The sequence below is a fragment of the Suricata suricatta genome, chromosome 2 (genome assembly GCF_006229205.1).
Source record: "Suricata suricatta isolate VVHF042 chromosome 2, meerkat_22Aug2017_6uvM2_HiC, whole genome shotgun sequence".
In the NCBI taxonomy this organism is placed as follows: Eukaryota; Metazoa; Chordata; class Mammalia; order Carnivora; family Herpestidae; genus Suricata; species Suricata suricatta.
This window is the reverse complement of record NC_043701.1, coordinates 4,682,766-4,698,045: the sequence shown is the minus strand read 5'-3', so window position 1 is coordinate 4,698,045 and position 15,280 is coordinate 4,682,766. Positions and strand designations below refer to the sequence as shown.

The 15,280-nt window shown below is 40.3% G+C and overlaps 1 protein-coding gene across 1 annotated transcript in view; it reads right to left on the bottom strand.

Annotated features, from left to right (window-relative positions):
- Positions 1-15,280, bottom strand: part of KMT2C (lysine methyltransferase 2C) — a 217,376-nt gene that overhangs the window by 94,356 nt on the left and 107,740 nt on the right. Inside the window, exons 10-14 of the mRNA XM_029954361.1 lie at positions 9,297-9,466; positions 8,693-8,844; positions 7,240-7,353; positions 6,279-6,356; positions 4,025-4,737 (exon numbers count right to left, since the gene is read on the bottom strand). Coding sequence (XP_029810221.1) covers positions 4,025-4,737; positions 6,279-6,356; positions 7,240-7,353; positions 8,693-8,844; positions 9,297-9,466 — 1,227 coding nt within the window. The remainder of the gene's footprint in view (positions 1-4,024; positions 4,738-6,278; positions 6,357-7,239; positions 7,354-8,692; positions 8,845-9,296; positions 9,467-15,280) is intronic.

The following is a 15,280-nucleotide window of genomic DNA, read 5'->3' as shown; positions in this document are numbered from 1 at the left end:
ACTGCGGCAGGGTCATCACATCGACAGAGTTATAAACCTCCTTGGGAAATTACAACATGAAGTGAAGCCAGTAACCGCTTTTCTAAACCTAAGGCCCAAAGTGAATATACCTTCAAACACACTGAGAACTGAAACACTAAAATATATATAAATGGGTAACTTCAATAAAGGATGAAGGAAAGAAAAGCCAACGGGTTCTCGGGGGCAGTTTCTATGAAACCATTTCCAACTGGCTTTCGGTCAGCGCTCCACCAATTTCCTTTACCTAACTACCTACCATGTCTGGATTCTTCCTCCTTCGTGAAATCCTGTGTCTTAAAGGAGGAAGAAAACAAGAAAGAAAAACACTTTTTCTACCCACAACCATCAGAAAGGCTTACATTACTACTCCTGGAGTTGGTGAAGTTTTGAAGCACGCCTCAGAGATACACCTGACACATCTCATGAAGAATGTAAATCTTCGACATAAAAGACACAATGTATACGCTAAACCTCATCTACTAATCCCTATCAATCCCTATTAATCCCTTCTAAAGTGAAAATAAACCTGTATAGATTCCACGTCCTGTGTCCTGACATCTCAGATTCAGAATGGTGATTACATGTCTATCCATACTCCAGGATCACTACATACATACTCTTGTCTATGTGCTTATAAATGTGTGTACATAGGAATACATATGTGTACATGTATACGGATTGTATTGTTCATCTAATACATGTTGGGCATACATCGTGATTTCTTGCTACAAACTTTTTTTTTACAAATGGTTCTGACCATCCATTTTAAAATGCGTCCTATGAGCAACTAGAGGGTGCAGAATGTTTCTACACCCATTCTTAAAAACAGTTAAAGCATAGCACTATTTGTAATTTATCAATCTTAACTCCAGTTGGTATTTCTGTTAAATTTAGCTCCTTCTGGAACTAAAATTTTCCTAGTTTTACAAATGCTTTTCCTTGCACAGTCCAGTAAGGTCGCCACCAGTCACAGGGCTACCCAGAACTTCTAATGCACCTGGATAGAAACTAGATCTTGAACACTTAGCATGAAATGTGAATGGAAAATACCTCATTAATAATTTTTATACAGATTAAATGCTAAAATAGTTTAATACATTAAGTTAAATAAAACAAAATTTATCCTATCTTATTTTTAATTCTTAAGTGGACTAATAGAAATTTTAAAAGTAGATACATGAGGTTTGCATTGTGTTTTTCATGGACAGCACTGGCTTTCCCTTCTACTGACAAGACTTTTCTCCAGAAAACGTCTAATAATCCAATCATTAGCTGTCACATCAAAATTTAAAGTTTTCAGATTTCTTTCTAATTATTCATTTAATTTTTAAGGAAATTCTTGAAAAGCTCACATAATATTAGAAAACGGTTAAGATAAACAACGATTTGACCACTGTGAAACAGAATTTAACCAACAAAACGTGCAGTTCTTTGGTTAGACTGCCTTCACTATCCTGGAAAGACCAGAGAATTGATGACATTCGACAAAGCATGGACAAGCTGGTGACGTTAACAATCAGAACGCAGCTGAGCCCCAAAGAATCTTGCTTTTATCACCATCGCTGCTGAGAACATACATCTCACATCGTGGCCAATCTCCACTGCCAACAATATACAAAGTAAATACTAAATAAAATCAACGATACAACACAGGAATGCTTGATATCAAAGATGTTCATGTCACCGTATAACAGACTTCAGGATCTCCACAAGGATACGCACTGGAATATTCCCTGAAGTCACGGCCGGAGCACCCTGACGATGATAAAGAGTAAGAGCGCGCTCTTGTCCTACCCAGTGCGCCCTCTCCACAGGAAGCGCAGTGCCCTTCTCAGCAAGCTAAGAATTACCAAGCGAGGCTATTTGCTATTCAATTAAAACCAAACTAACGGGAAGGTTAAATCCGACCGTGAACTGCTTGTGAGACTGGCAGCCAATCATGAGCAGTCGTGGGGCAAGGGCAGCGCTACAGAGAGCAGACCGCAGACCGGGAGCTGGGAGAGGGCGCAGCAGAAGCAATAGCAAATATGAACACAGGGTTGTATAAAATGGGATAAACCTGGAAGAACTCACACTCACTCTCACTCTCTCCCTCTCCCTCTCTTTCTTTCTCTCTCTCTCACACACACACACTCTCACACACACCCACACACATACACTCAGACTCACATATACATAGATCTTGGAATTCAAGTCAACAGAAGAATAATCCTAATGGTTTCTTAGTTGGAACAGAAGTCTACAAATAAGCAGATACAGAGTAAAAATTTTACAGGAATACTTATGATGCAATATCCTTAAAGAATTTAAATATCTGAATCAAAATTAAGTTTGAGGTGTAAATTTCCATTGTTAAAGTCTTTTCAGAGCCCAAACTACATAATTGTTATATAACAATTATTTAAAAAAAGAGAGACGACGACGACAAGAAGAGAATAAAGAGGAGGAGAACTGGTGTGAGCAGGAAAACACCTCTCCGGCAGAATGTGAGGACCACAGAAAACACTCAGGGAAAGGCGGGGTTGGGCTGTCGTGGTGACTGGGTATGTCTTTGCCACAGAGAAACCGTTCAGTCCCACAGGGCAATTACTTTGCCTTTGGTATGCAAGTTGCCGTTTTTAGAAAAATAAAATATATCTGGAATTATTTAAGGGAGACTAAGTCTCACATTAAAATAAAATTCTATTTTTCTACTTATCCTTAGGATTTCAAAACTGGATGGTCAAGATCAAGGTGATACTACTCCTACAAAGTCCAACTGTGACCAATGGAAGCAATTCAAATCACAAGACCTGAAACTTCAGATCACCAGTGTGACTAAACACTGCTGCACTGTTTGATATCTTGCCATTTTGTAACAACTTCAGGAAAGAGACATTCTGTAGAGTAAGTGAATCTTAGCTACAGTGTCTTCACTCAGTCTTGTGGTTAGTGGTTCACGTAAATCCCACGTAAAAGAACTGGGCTTGCCCATAAAGGGGAGAAGCCGCACCACTTGGAACACTCGTGCGAAGAGCTCCCTTCACTTCCGAAAGCTCAACACTGCACTCCTAAGATTTCTCCAAGAAAACAGTAAGTCCTAACGTGGAGTGGAGGTGAGGAGACCCACAAAAAAAGATAGCAATTAACAGAAAAATAAAAATGAGAAATCCCCACCATAAAAAATTCCCTTAGTAAATCCTAATGCTTAAGCAGTTAGAAATATAGACAATAATATCAATGAATAAATACAATAGCGGGGGGAAAATAAAGGTTATCTAGAGTACACCTAATATTTTACCTTTTTTTCCCCGAGGGGTCTATTGTTAACTGTGGTATAGAATTAAAAAAAAGACTTTCAAGTGTTTTGTGTCTTCATTAACAGCTTCTTAAGAAAAAAAAGAAAGAAAGAAAAAAGAAAAGAATGGCCAAGGAGCCTGGGTGACTCAGTTGGTTGAGCATCAGACTTTGACTCAGGTCATGATCTCCCAGTTCCTGAGTTTGAACCACACGTGGGGCTCTGTACTGACAACTCAGAGCCTGGAGCTTGTGTCGGATTCTGTGTCTCCCTCTCTCTCAGCCCCTCCCTCGATGGCCCTCAGTCTATCTCAAAAATTAAAATAATGAAAACATTTTTTAAAAAAGTTATTTTAACGTTTTTTTTTTAATTTATTTTGGATACAGAGGAGACAGAGCATGAGAGGGGGAAGGGCAGAGAGAAGGAGACACAGAACGGAAGCAGGCTCCTGGCTCTGAGCTAGCTGTCAGCACAGAGCCTGACGTGGGGCTTGAACCCATGAACGTGAGATCTGACCTGAGCCAAAGTCAGAGGCTTAGCCGACTGAGCCTCCCAGATGCCCCTAAAAAAAATTTTTTTAATGGCCCAAACACTTTAGGGTCACCATTATATTTAAGTTCTACCTGAAAATAGAAAAAATTATCCTCCAAACCAAAGCTCCACATACACCTTATTCCATATCATTGCTCCACCATACTTCTGTCCGTATCATTAAAATCACCCTACCTGTTTGGACCGAGGTCTACCAGGAGAAAATTTTCTTTTGGTAATAGCTGGTTTACCCATGCCAATTTTTGGAGTGACTGAGATGTAAGTTGTTGGCATGATGTTTCCAACAGAAGCACTGAGGGCTGACGGGTAGCTGTGCATCGCGCCCTGGGAAGGCAAGTCCGAGCAGGGCGGGGAGGAAGCCGCGTTGGCCTGGCGGGCGCCGGCCGCGGGAGAGAGGGACAGCTGGGTCTCTGATGGCAATTTTACAGATTTGTCTTCGTGGCACAAGCCACCTTTCACACAACTCTCCACAACAGGAGCCGTGTCAAAGTCCATAAATGCAGCAGAAGATTCAGAACGTTCCTTCTGTTCCATTTCTTCTTGTACCCTTGCTACAGCCAACTGTTCCTTAGAACATAAAGAAGTACTTCCCTCACGCGGGGACCCTGGGGTCTCTGGCGGGCCAGAGGCAGCTTCCACGGACAATCCTGGAGGCCGCGACTCCTCCGTGGGCGCGAGCACTCCGGGCCCCTCCGGCTGCAGGGCCTCGTGCTGCGCAGCGCTCTGCTGTGTGAGGACATCTGCGATTTCCGTCACTTCCATCTTGTTTTCATTTTGATTTTCATCACAAACATGCATCATTTTAGAAGACAGTTCCATTTTTTCACCATCAAGTTCTTGAGAAATCTGATTTTCCAATTCAGGATTCATTTTATCTTGAGATGATTCTATAAAATTTGGAATATTTCTAATGTTAATGTACTTGTGAACGAACATAAAACCTTTTAACTATGAGTAAATATAAGACATTAACATCTATACTTTTATGGCTTAAAAATAATACACATGGGCAGGATAAGGAGGAAGTGAGAAGACAAAGCACACTTACAGTTAAACCTTGAATTAAATCAAAAGATATTTTTCAAGAAAAACAATTATTAAGTTTATTAATAAAGGCCAAAATAAAACAGGATTTATGGATTAGAAATGGTCACAGATCAGACCAGAAAACTTACAAAAATATCACCTTAATAGGATCTCCAAAGTTTTAGTTAATTTCTGGTAAAAATATTAAAGAACTTCTAGGGATGCCTGGGTCAGTTGGTTAAGCAACCGATTTCGGCTCAGGTCATGATCTCACACTCCATGAGTTCGAGCTCCTCATTGGGCTCTGTGCTGACAGCTCACGGCCTAGAGCTTGCCTCAGAATCTGTGTCTCCCTCTCTCTCTGCCCCTCCCCCATTCACTCTCTGTCTCTCTCAAAAATAAATAAACATTAACAAAAAAATTTTAGGGGTGCCTGAGTAGCTCAGTCAGTTAAGTGGCCGGCTTCGGCTCAGGTTATGATCTCACGGTTCATGGGTTCGAACCCCGCATCAGGCTCTGTGCTGACAGCTCAGAGCCTGGAGCCTGCTTGAGACTCTGTGTCTCCCTTTCTCTCTGACCTTCCCCTGCTCGCACTGTCTCACAAAAATAAATAAAACACATTAAAAAAAATTTTCTAAACATAGAATTTCTAATATAATTCTAATAAATATATATATTTTACAATTTGAACATTTTCAAAAAGATTTACAATTTTGTAGGTTAAGTTATACTCATTTAAGAGCCAAAACCAGGAGGCTCAAAGATCTTACATGAGGTGTCCCAGTAAGTCAGTGTCTAACATAAATGTATTTTGCAACCCCAGGCCACAGATGCAAACAGAGCTTCTGCAGGCTCACATGAGTGACGGTCACCGACAGAAAGGACTTAAGCCGACATACACAGTTTCAATATAATCTTCGTATTTCCTCATCATCGATGACCAAACAGTCAAAAGAAAACAAACTGTCAGAGCTAAGCAAGTCATTAAAGATCATTAGATATCAGAAATAGTTCAAGTCACTAGCTGGTAAACTTTAAATCAGGATGCTAGTGTGCTAAGCCCTTAACCCAATCCTGCCTAAAAATAAAGTCAGAGATCTAATTTACATGAGCCCTACATGGCTCGATAAAGTAAAAGCACTGCATAAAAAGCAATTATCTCAAATACTACCTAGGTAATTTCTAAGTTAACATTAATAAATTAATTTGTGCCCCAATTGCCAATTCTTTTTGAGAAGGATCACTTAACTAAAAGATTTCATTACTGTAATGGGTATACACCAATAGTAAACAATTCGATGGAATACTTCACTTGAAAACTTAATAAATAGATAATGACTCAAATCTGCATAGCAGGCATGACGTCACGTTATAACTCGGTCAAAGTAGAACGTGTGCTCACCAGAAACGAGAAGACCACGTGGACCGAGACTCTCTGGCGAGTTACTCTCCTCCTGCTCTTCTGTACGGGGTGGAGCGGCTGTGAACGACACAGTTTTGGAATCTCTAGCAAACACTCAGAATTTGTCTAACACTGCTACCTCGACAGTAAGTTGAGGAAGATTTTTATTCTACTACTGATGGCAGTTTTCAATATAAACATCATACTATTAGTAAGTATGGTATGAAGATGAAAGTAGGACGATGGTTATAGAGTATGACAAGATTTATTATTAGAGATAGCTTTGTCTTATTTTTTTTTCACATTACATCTTACGCGATATACCATTTAATGAAAGTTGTTGAACATACAACTCAATCCCCCCAATCTGAGGCTTTTTATGTATTCACTCAATCTATATAACATAAAATTTCACATAAAATCCCAGTCAGATGTACCCAAGATTAAATTTCGTAAGTAGTTTTCCCCCAACCTCATCTCTCATTGATTCTAGAATCTCTAGTAGTAGCTATTACAACACTGCAGAAAGCGTTATTGAAATATCATGGAAATAACGGAAACCTCCTCAAGAGAACCCCCGAGATCCTCTAAAACCAATCTGTCACCATCTCAGCATGAAACATATCACAGTCAGTAACAACTCTAGTTAATAAGTACAACTAAGGAAAGAGAAAACAATAAATTGCTTTTTAATGAGAATCACTCGGTCCCCAAAGTATGTATTTATGATTTGGTCTAGATCACGGCTGAACTACAAATATATAAATATATAAAAATATATGCCCTTTTCCCTACTAATTTCTAATGCTATTTAACTAGAAAGCCCCTCTCTAAAACAATTTCCTAAGTGACTCCACTCATGGCTCATTTTTATTTAGTAAAGTTTTAGTATATGTTCACATATTCAATGTTCATATACATTTTCTTCAGATACATTTTCTATTACTGAAAACATTCTTACCATCTGGAACAATTCCAGGTGTGGACTCCTGACCAATGATGTCTCCGTTAACTGCTCGCTCTGGGAATACCAGATGGTCTTCAGGTCCATCGACTTCCATTTCATTGTTACAATCTTTAGAGAAAATTATTTAGTCTTTAGCTTAGAGCAAGGTTTTCCTGTTGTTACTCTTCTTTAACTACATGAACAACTATTACTTTGCTATAGTGATAGTAGATTACCACCCAAAATGCCATAAATTCTTCCTCACATTTAAAATTTTTCAATCAGGGGCGCCTGGGTGGCTCAGTTGGCTAAGTGTCCGACTTTGGCTCAGGTCATGGTTTCATGGTTTGTGGGTTCGAGCCCCGCGTCGGGCTCTGTGCTGACAGCTAGCTCAGAGCCTGGAGCCTGATTCAGATTCTGTATCTCCCTCTCTCTCTGACCATCCCTACTCATGCCGTCTCTCTCTGTTTCTCAAAACTAAATAAAAACATTAAAAAAAAATTTTTTAATAAAAATTTTCAATCAAATATATATCTACATTTTACATGTTGATGGGAAAACATGGAAATTATTAATTCAAAGGTTACTGGCACTTTATTTTTTTAAAGGACATTGTACAACTTGTATACTGATGGTGTCATGGAAACAAAACATTAGTGATTAAGATGCATCTACTTAACCCTCTCACAGATGGTAACACAGGACTTTATAAAAGTCACTATTCATACTGATGAAAATAAAAAATGATCTGGTAATCAGACCTGTCTTCTTTACCACCAAAAACATGTTGTTATGTTTACCACCACCAACAGTATACTACTAAAATTACCTAAACAATATTTGGGAATCAAAAGACATGAATTAACCTTTAAGGACATTACAAAACTAAAACTTGTGGGCCACCTGGGTGGCTCAACTGGCTACGTGTCCAAACTCTTGATTTCAGCTCAGGTCATGATCTCAAAGTTCATGAGTTCAAGCCCCACACTGGGCTCTGTGCACTAAAAGCTCGGAGCCTGCTTGGGATTCAGTCAGTCAGTCAGTCTGTCTGTCTGTCTCTCTCTCTCTCTCTACCCTTCCCCTGTTTGCTTTCTCTCTCTCAAAATAAATATAAACTTTAAAAAAAACCCACTAAACTAAAACCTGTTTGGAGTGAAAAAATCTCACGTCATAAAGTACAAATTAGGCAAATGGCCAAACAACGTCTACTGTCGGCACCAAGAATAAGGCGGAATAAAGGCACTCTGGTCTTGGATTTCGACTCTTCGGAGAAGGGCTGGAAAGGAGCTAGATTCGATGTGAGCCATCAGATTCAGAGATGACCCAAATCACGTGAGTACTGAAAGGTTGAGAAATTAAGAATGCGATGGGATCTGATCCACAGGATTCCCTTATCACCACTAAAATGATGTTTCAGTGACTGGCTGGCACAGTATGATTAAAAAGAAACAAGAACTCCCAAGCGTACCTGCAGGGACGTCGGCCATCTCCACTTCATCACTTGGCTGCAAGGGGTCCATTCCAGCGGCTAAGTGTTTACAATACATGCAGATATACTCTTCTTTGAACTGAGAATCCAACTCGTGATCTGTTGGTTTGTCACATTCTAAGTGAACCCATCTGCAGTGATAAATATATTTAAATAAAATTTTCTAATTTAAAGACAAGTTACTATCTTGGAAAAAAAGAGGCAGCTGCGAAAACTGGGTGTGGGAAGGGTTACAAATGATAGAAGAGAGGCTGTTGGGGGTTGGCAACTGGTAAAGGTTCTAGAAAAGGAACTGGCATTTTCAGATGCCATTTAAGGTGTTCACATATTTTTACTTCCATATTTTGGAACTATTTCCTCCTTACTTTTCCTTCTCAATGCTCGTTGCAGGTCTTTCTCCCATTCACTGACTTTTGCCTTTCAGACTCATAAATATGTGGTTTCATTTCATGTTTAACAGCTCTGAGTACTACAAGGATGACCGGAGTGATAAAAGCTTGGAGCTCAAAGATGCACGCCAGCACCCACGTTCGCGCGGACAGAACGGACAGCACACGTCCGTGGCAGGACTGGATCTTCTTACCTCTTGCACATATTACAGTGAAGGAGGTCTTTCTGCGATTCTGGATGGCAGCACTTCCCACAGAAAGGACATAAGTTATCCTGCTGTTGGTAACAACTGTCACATACCAAGCAATTGTGGTGCCACTGAGAGCTAGACCGTGTGCCACACTCTACACATACTCTGCAATTCTAAACACCAGAGAAAATGAAAACAGAAACAGTCTGTTACGCATTTGTGTTGCAGTTCTGGAGTGAACCATTGTGCAATCAATGAAGCGTTTGTACATTCTACATTAAGCTTTAATTTTCTTGACACTCATTGAGGGTGTGTGGTCTTGAAACAGCAGTGTGCTGTTGATGTCTCTGAGGAGACATCATTCAATTTGCACTAAAACCTCCAGGAAAACATAAATAGAGGCTAGAGACATCCAAGAAAACATAAATAGGCAAGGAAGAAATCCAAGAACACAGCAACCCAAACCTGAAGAAAGAAACCCATCCCAAATCAGGTAGTAGTTTATGTGGACTAGGTGTTCGACTCAGCGCTGTGAAAACAACCCAGTGCTTCTGGGGTATTTCATTTGTTTGTTGGTGGCTCAGGAACTAAAAATTTCCACAAAAGAAATCTCATGACCCACTCCAAATGACCTGCCGTCCAGAAGTGTGAAAATAATCTCTCCACATCAAAGTCCAGGGATGGCTTCTCACATTTTCAAACGGGAAGCGCTATCCTTTCCCGAAGCACAACTGGTATGGAGCGCGAGGCCTGGCAAACCCCCTCCTGCACCTTAAGCCAACTTGTCTTAACATTCTGGGCACACAGCTGATACACGGGGAGCTCTCATTATCCACCCCCCATTTTCTATCTAAAACACCCGGGGAAAAAAGGAATTGTACTTTTGAGCTGAGTATGGAAGATATGCTTATCAAAAGACAAACTAGCATGAACCACAGATATGCTGAAGTCTTACAGTTTCAAAACAAATACACTCCTAAATATTGAGGCAAAAATCCTGAATAAAATATGAGCAAACAGAGTTTATTCTAGATATGCAAGGATGGTTAAATATTAGAAAATCTATGAATAAAAGCTGACATATTCTTACGTCTGAAAAGAAAAAACAAATGACTGTATTCCAATAGATGCTGAAAAGACCTTGGGGGAAAAAAAATCAAAACCCATGCCAAAAAAAAATTTTTTTAAAGCCACCTGTTGAGAAAAATAAAAATAGAGAAGTATTTTCTAAATGTGATATACATACATATCTCAGTCCTACACCCAGCATTTTAAGTTCCTGGGGAGCCCTGATTCCGCCCCAGGTCAGGGACAAAGCAGGGATGCCACTGACCTCCACTACTATCTAATTACCCAGGCAGAACAACAGGAAAAGAAGAAACAAAACTATCCATAGATGATAAATCAGAATGCTTGGAAAATCCTAGAGAATCAATCACAAATTCAATAAAAGAATTGAACAAAGTAGGATATAAAATTTGGGGTTCAAGAGGTGAGAATTAGCATACATATTCAAACATACATAATTTATAGATTTATAAATGAATTCACACCAGTGACTCCAGTTCTGACACTCACACTGAATTCTTCCTTCTCTCATTCCTTTGGTGTGTCTACTCCTCTCTAGTGCCAACACCACCAACACATTTATTCAACCGCTCATAACAAACCTACCTTGGTTTGCTCTTTCTTGGTAATAGATTTTGTTGCCTTTTTCTTATTTTTAAAAAAAATTTATAGAGGAGCCAAGATGGCAGAGAGGAAGAGAGCTCTGTAAACTTCATATGCCCCATCTATCGAACTGAGAAGGACATTACTCCCATCTGCAAGAGCAGAAGGAGAAAATACGGACTCCAGAAAGAAGACAACCTCAAAGATACCGGAGAGAGTGAGCGCGAACTGAGGAGACTGGAGATGGGCAGGGGAGGTGGGAGCCCAGCCCAACAAGGGCAAGCGCGCGGAGCCCGAGAGACAAAGGGAAGACACAGAGAGACTGAATATGCTCATAATATTGTCTCCGGGGAAGAGATAAAGAACGTTTAACTGCACGCGGAGAGAGAAACTCTCACTCCGTATATAACTGCTAGGTAGCCCAAATCCCGAACCCAGGTGGCACAAGGGAAAGAACAGCTTCCAGCACTGCACCATCTTGGCAGGGAGTCAGCTTCCTCGGTGGCGGCACCAGGAGCACTCATTTCTACCTCGGTTTTGGGAGTGGGAGCACGCACCTGATTTCCACGGCGCATCTTGCCCCCAGCAATAGCTGCGGGAATCCAGAATCCTGAGTGCCAAGAGGGCAAAAATAGCCCCCACCCCTACACTATCCCAGCAGGGAGTTGGCGGAGGTGAAGACACAGGCACACCCAGGCTGCAGGAGCTCCAGCTCATTTCCAGCAGCACCCTTGCCTGGGGCACTAGGAGCAGCACGAATCCCAGCCCAGCCAGCACCAAGAGAAAATCATCCCTCCCCCAATGGGATCACAATCCCTGCTGGGGGCTGGGAGTCCACGGCAGTATCTGTCAGGGCATGCACTTCACCTCCTGCTGCGCACCTAACCTCAGGCAACACACCTCACCTCAGGCAGGGGCAGCCAGAATCCCTGCCTGAGCAAAGACAAAATGAACCCTCCCCCTAAGAAGCCAGCCACCAAAGCAAGTTCATCTCATCTGTGGTAGCATAAAAGTGCATGGACTAGATCTTTGAACCATGGAGGCCTGGAAAATACAACCTGGCTCAACCACTGCACAAGGAGATTGGACTTATTAGAGTGCCCTACAGTACTTAGTTCCAGTGGAGTGTGGCGTGCCCCCATTCTACTCTCTGCAGACACCAGGGGGGAGCCTCTGAGAGGAGCCCCCAAGACCCACCACACCAAACCATGCCTATCCACAAGGGGGAGCTGCTTCTTTTTTTCTTCATTTTTTTTGGTACTTATTATTATTACCTTTTTTTAAATTTTTTTAAATCTGTACTCCTTATTTTCCTTTCTTTCTCCCTTTTTTTTATCTTCTTGCAATCCCAATATATTCTCCTGTATCTCATCCTTCCTTTCCCCTCAACTGGTCATACACTTTTAGACTGTCCATTGTCCCTTGTTGTCTCTGAAACCCCTTAATTTTTTTTCTTCTCTTCTTTTAGTCTCTTTCCTCTCCATTTTCTTTCCCCCTTTTAATGTGTTTGTTTGTTTGATTTGTCTATGAGTTTGTGTGCTTCTGTTCCCTCTGTGTTTGTCTGTCTGTTTTCCTTCTTAGGGCTACACCAAGAAATAAGCCAAAGTGTGCATGACGGCAAGTCCCAAATAGTGCTTAGTAGGGAAATAAAATATTCAAGACACAACAAGAGAAACTGAGAGACACCATAAAAAGAATATTTCCTGAAACGACAGGACATGGTCAGTCAATAAGCCTCCTTTAACAGAGCAATATTAACAGGTGCACAGTGCACAGCGAGCTTTTTAAAGCTGACAAAAGACAGAAAACTAGCAAAAATGACAAAACGAAGGAACTCTCCCCTGAAGAACCTCCAGGAGGAAGTAACAGCCACAGAACTGCTCAAGGCAGATCTAGACAACATACCAGATCAAGAATTGTAAAAAATTTGTCATAAAATTAATCGCTGGGGTTGAAAAAAGCATCAAAGCAGCAACCAAGAAAATGACTAGGGACTTTAAAATAAGTGTGATGAGTTAAAAAAGACTATAAATGAGGTGAATAACAAAATGGAAGCAGCCACCTCAAGGATTGACGAGGCAGAGAGAAGAATAGGTGAATTAGAAGATATATTTATAGCAATAGAGGAAGCAGAAAAAAAGAGAGAGAAATTAATCCAGGAGCAGGAAAGGAGAATTCGACACCTGAGTGATACAATCAAATGGAACAACATCCATATCATAGGAATTCCTGAAGAGGAACACAGAGAGAAAGGTCCTGAAGTGATACTAGACCAAATTATAAATGAAAATTTCCCAAATCTGGGAAAAGAAATAGACATTCAAATTCAACAGGCACAAAGAACCCCCTTAAGACGTAATTTGAATCGGCCTTTGGCACGACTTATCATAGTGAAACTGGCAAAATAAAAAAGATAAAGAGAGAATTCTGAAGCAGTTAGGGGAAAAAGGGCCCTCACATAAAAAGGGGAACCTATCAGAGTGGCTACAGACCTATCTAATGAAACTTGGCAGGACAGGAAGGAATAACAGGAAATCTTCAATATGATAAACAGAAAAAACATGCAGCCAAGAATCCTTTATCCAGCAAGCCTGTCATTCAAAATGGAAGGAGAGATCAAAGTGTTCCCAAATAAACAAAAATTGAGAGAATTCATGACCACCAAATCAGCCCTACAAGAAATCCTAAGAGGGACCCTATGAGGGAAATGTTGCAAAGAATACAAGGTGCCAGAGACACCACTACAAACATGAATTCTAGGGAGAACACAATGACTCTAAACCCATATTTTTCAATAATAACACTGAATGTAAATGGACTGAATATTCCAACCAAACGACAAAGGATAGCAGAATGGATTAAAAAAAAAAAACAAAAAAACATCTATTTGCTGTCTTACAAGAGACTCATTGTCGACCTGAAGACACCTTCAGTTTGAAAGTAAAGGGATGGAGAAATATCATGCGACTGGAAGCCAAAAGAAAGCCGGAGTAGTCATACTTATATAACACAAACTAGACCTTAAAGTAAAGGCAGTAACAAGAGATGAAGAAGAACATTATATAATAATTACAGGGTCTCTCCATCAGGAAGAGCTAACAATTATAAATATCTATATGCCAAATTTGGGAGCGCCCAAATACATAAAACAATTAATCACAGAAAGAAATAATCTTACTGACAAGAATGTGCTAATTGCAGGGGACTTTAATACTCCACTGACAGCAATGGATAGATCAACCAGACAGAAAATCACTAATGAAGCAATGGACCGGAATGACAAACTGGAACAGATGGAACTGATAGATATATTTAGAACTCTGCATCCTGAAGACAGGAAATTCACCTTGTATTCGAGTGCACATGGCACATTCTCCAAGATAGATCACATACTGGGGCATAAAGCAGCGCTCCATAAGTATAAATGAAAAAAGATCATACCATGCACACTTTCACATCACAATGTTATGAAACTTGAAATTAACCACAGGAAAATGTCTAGAAAACCTCCAAAAATGTGGAGGTTAAAAAACACCCTACTAAAGGATGATTGGGTTAATCAGGCAATTAGAGAAGAAATTAAAAAATATACGGAAACCATTTAAAACGAAAATACAACAATCCAAAATCTCTGGGATGCAGCAAAGGCAGTCCTAAGAGGACTGCAATCCAGGCTAATCTCAACAAACTAGAAAAAGCGCAAATTCAAAATTTAACAGAGCACCTTCTGGAACTAGAAGGGAAGCAGCAAGAGCACCCCAAACCCAGCAAAAGAAAAGAAATAATAAAGATCAGGGCAGAAATAAACAATATAGAAACCAAAAGAACAGCTGAGCAGATCAATGAAACCAAGAGTTGGTTCTTTGAATAAATAAACAAAATCAATAAACCTCTAGCCAGGCTCCTCAGAAAGAAAACAGAGAGCATTAGACAGACAAAATCATGAATGAAAAAGGATCTATTAGAAATACAAGCAATCATCAGAGATTACTATGAAAAATTATATGCCAACAAACTGGACAACCTAGAAGAAATGGACAAATTCCTAAATGCACATGCACTGCCAAAATTCAAACGGGAAGAGATAGAAAGCATGAATAGACCAATAACCAGTGAAGAAATCAAATCCGTTATCAAAAATCTCCCACAGAATAAGAGTCCAGGGCCAGATGGTTTCCCAGGGGAATTCTACCAGATATTTAAAGCAGAGCTCATACCCATTCTTCTCAAACTATTCCAAAAAATAGAAATAGAAGTAAACCGTCCAAACTCATTCTACGAAGCCAGCATCACCTTGATACCCAAACCAGACACAC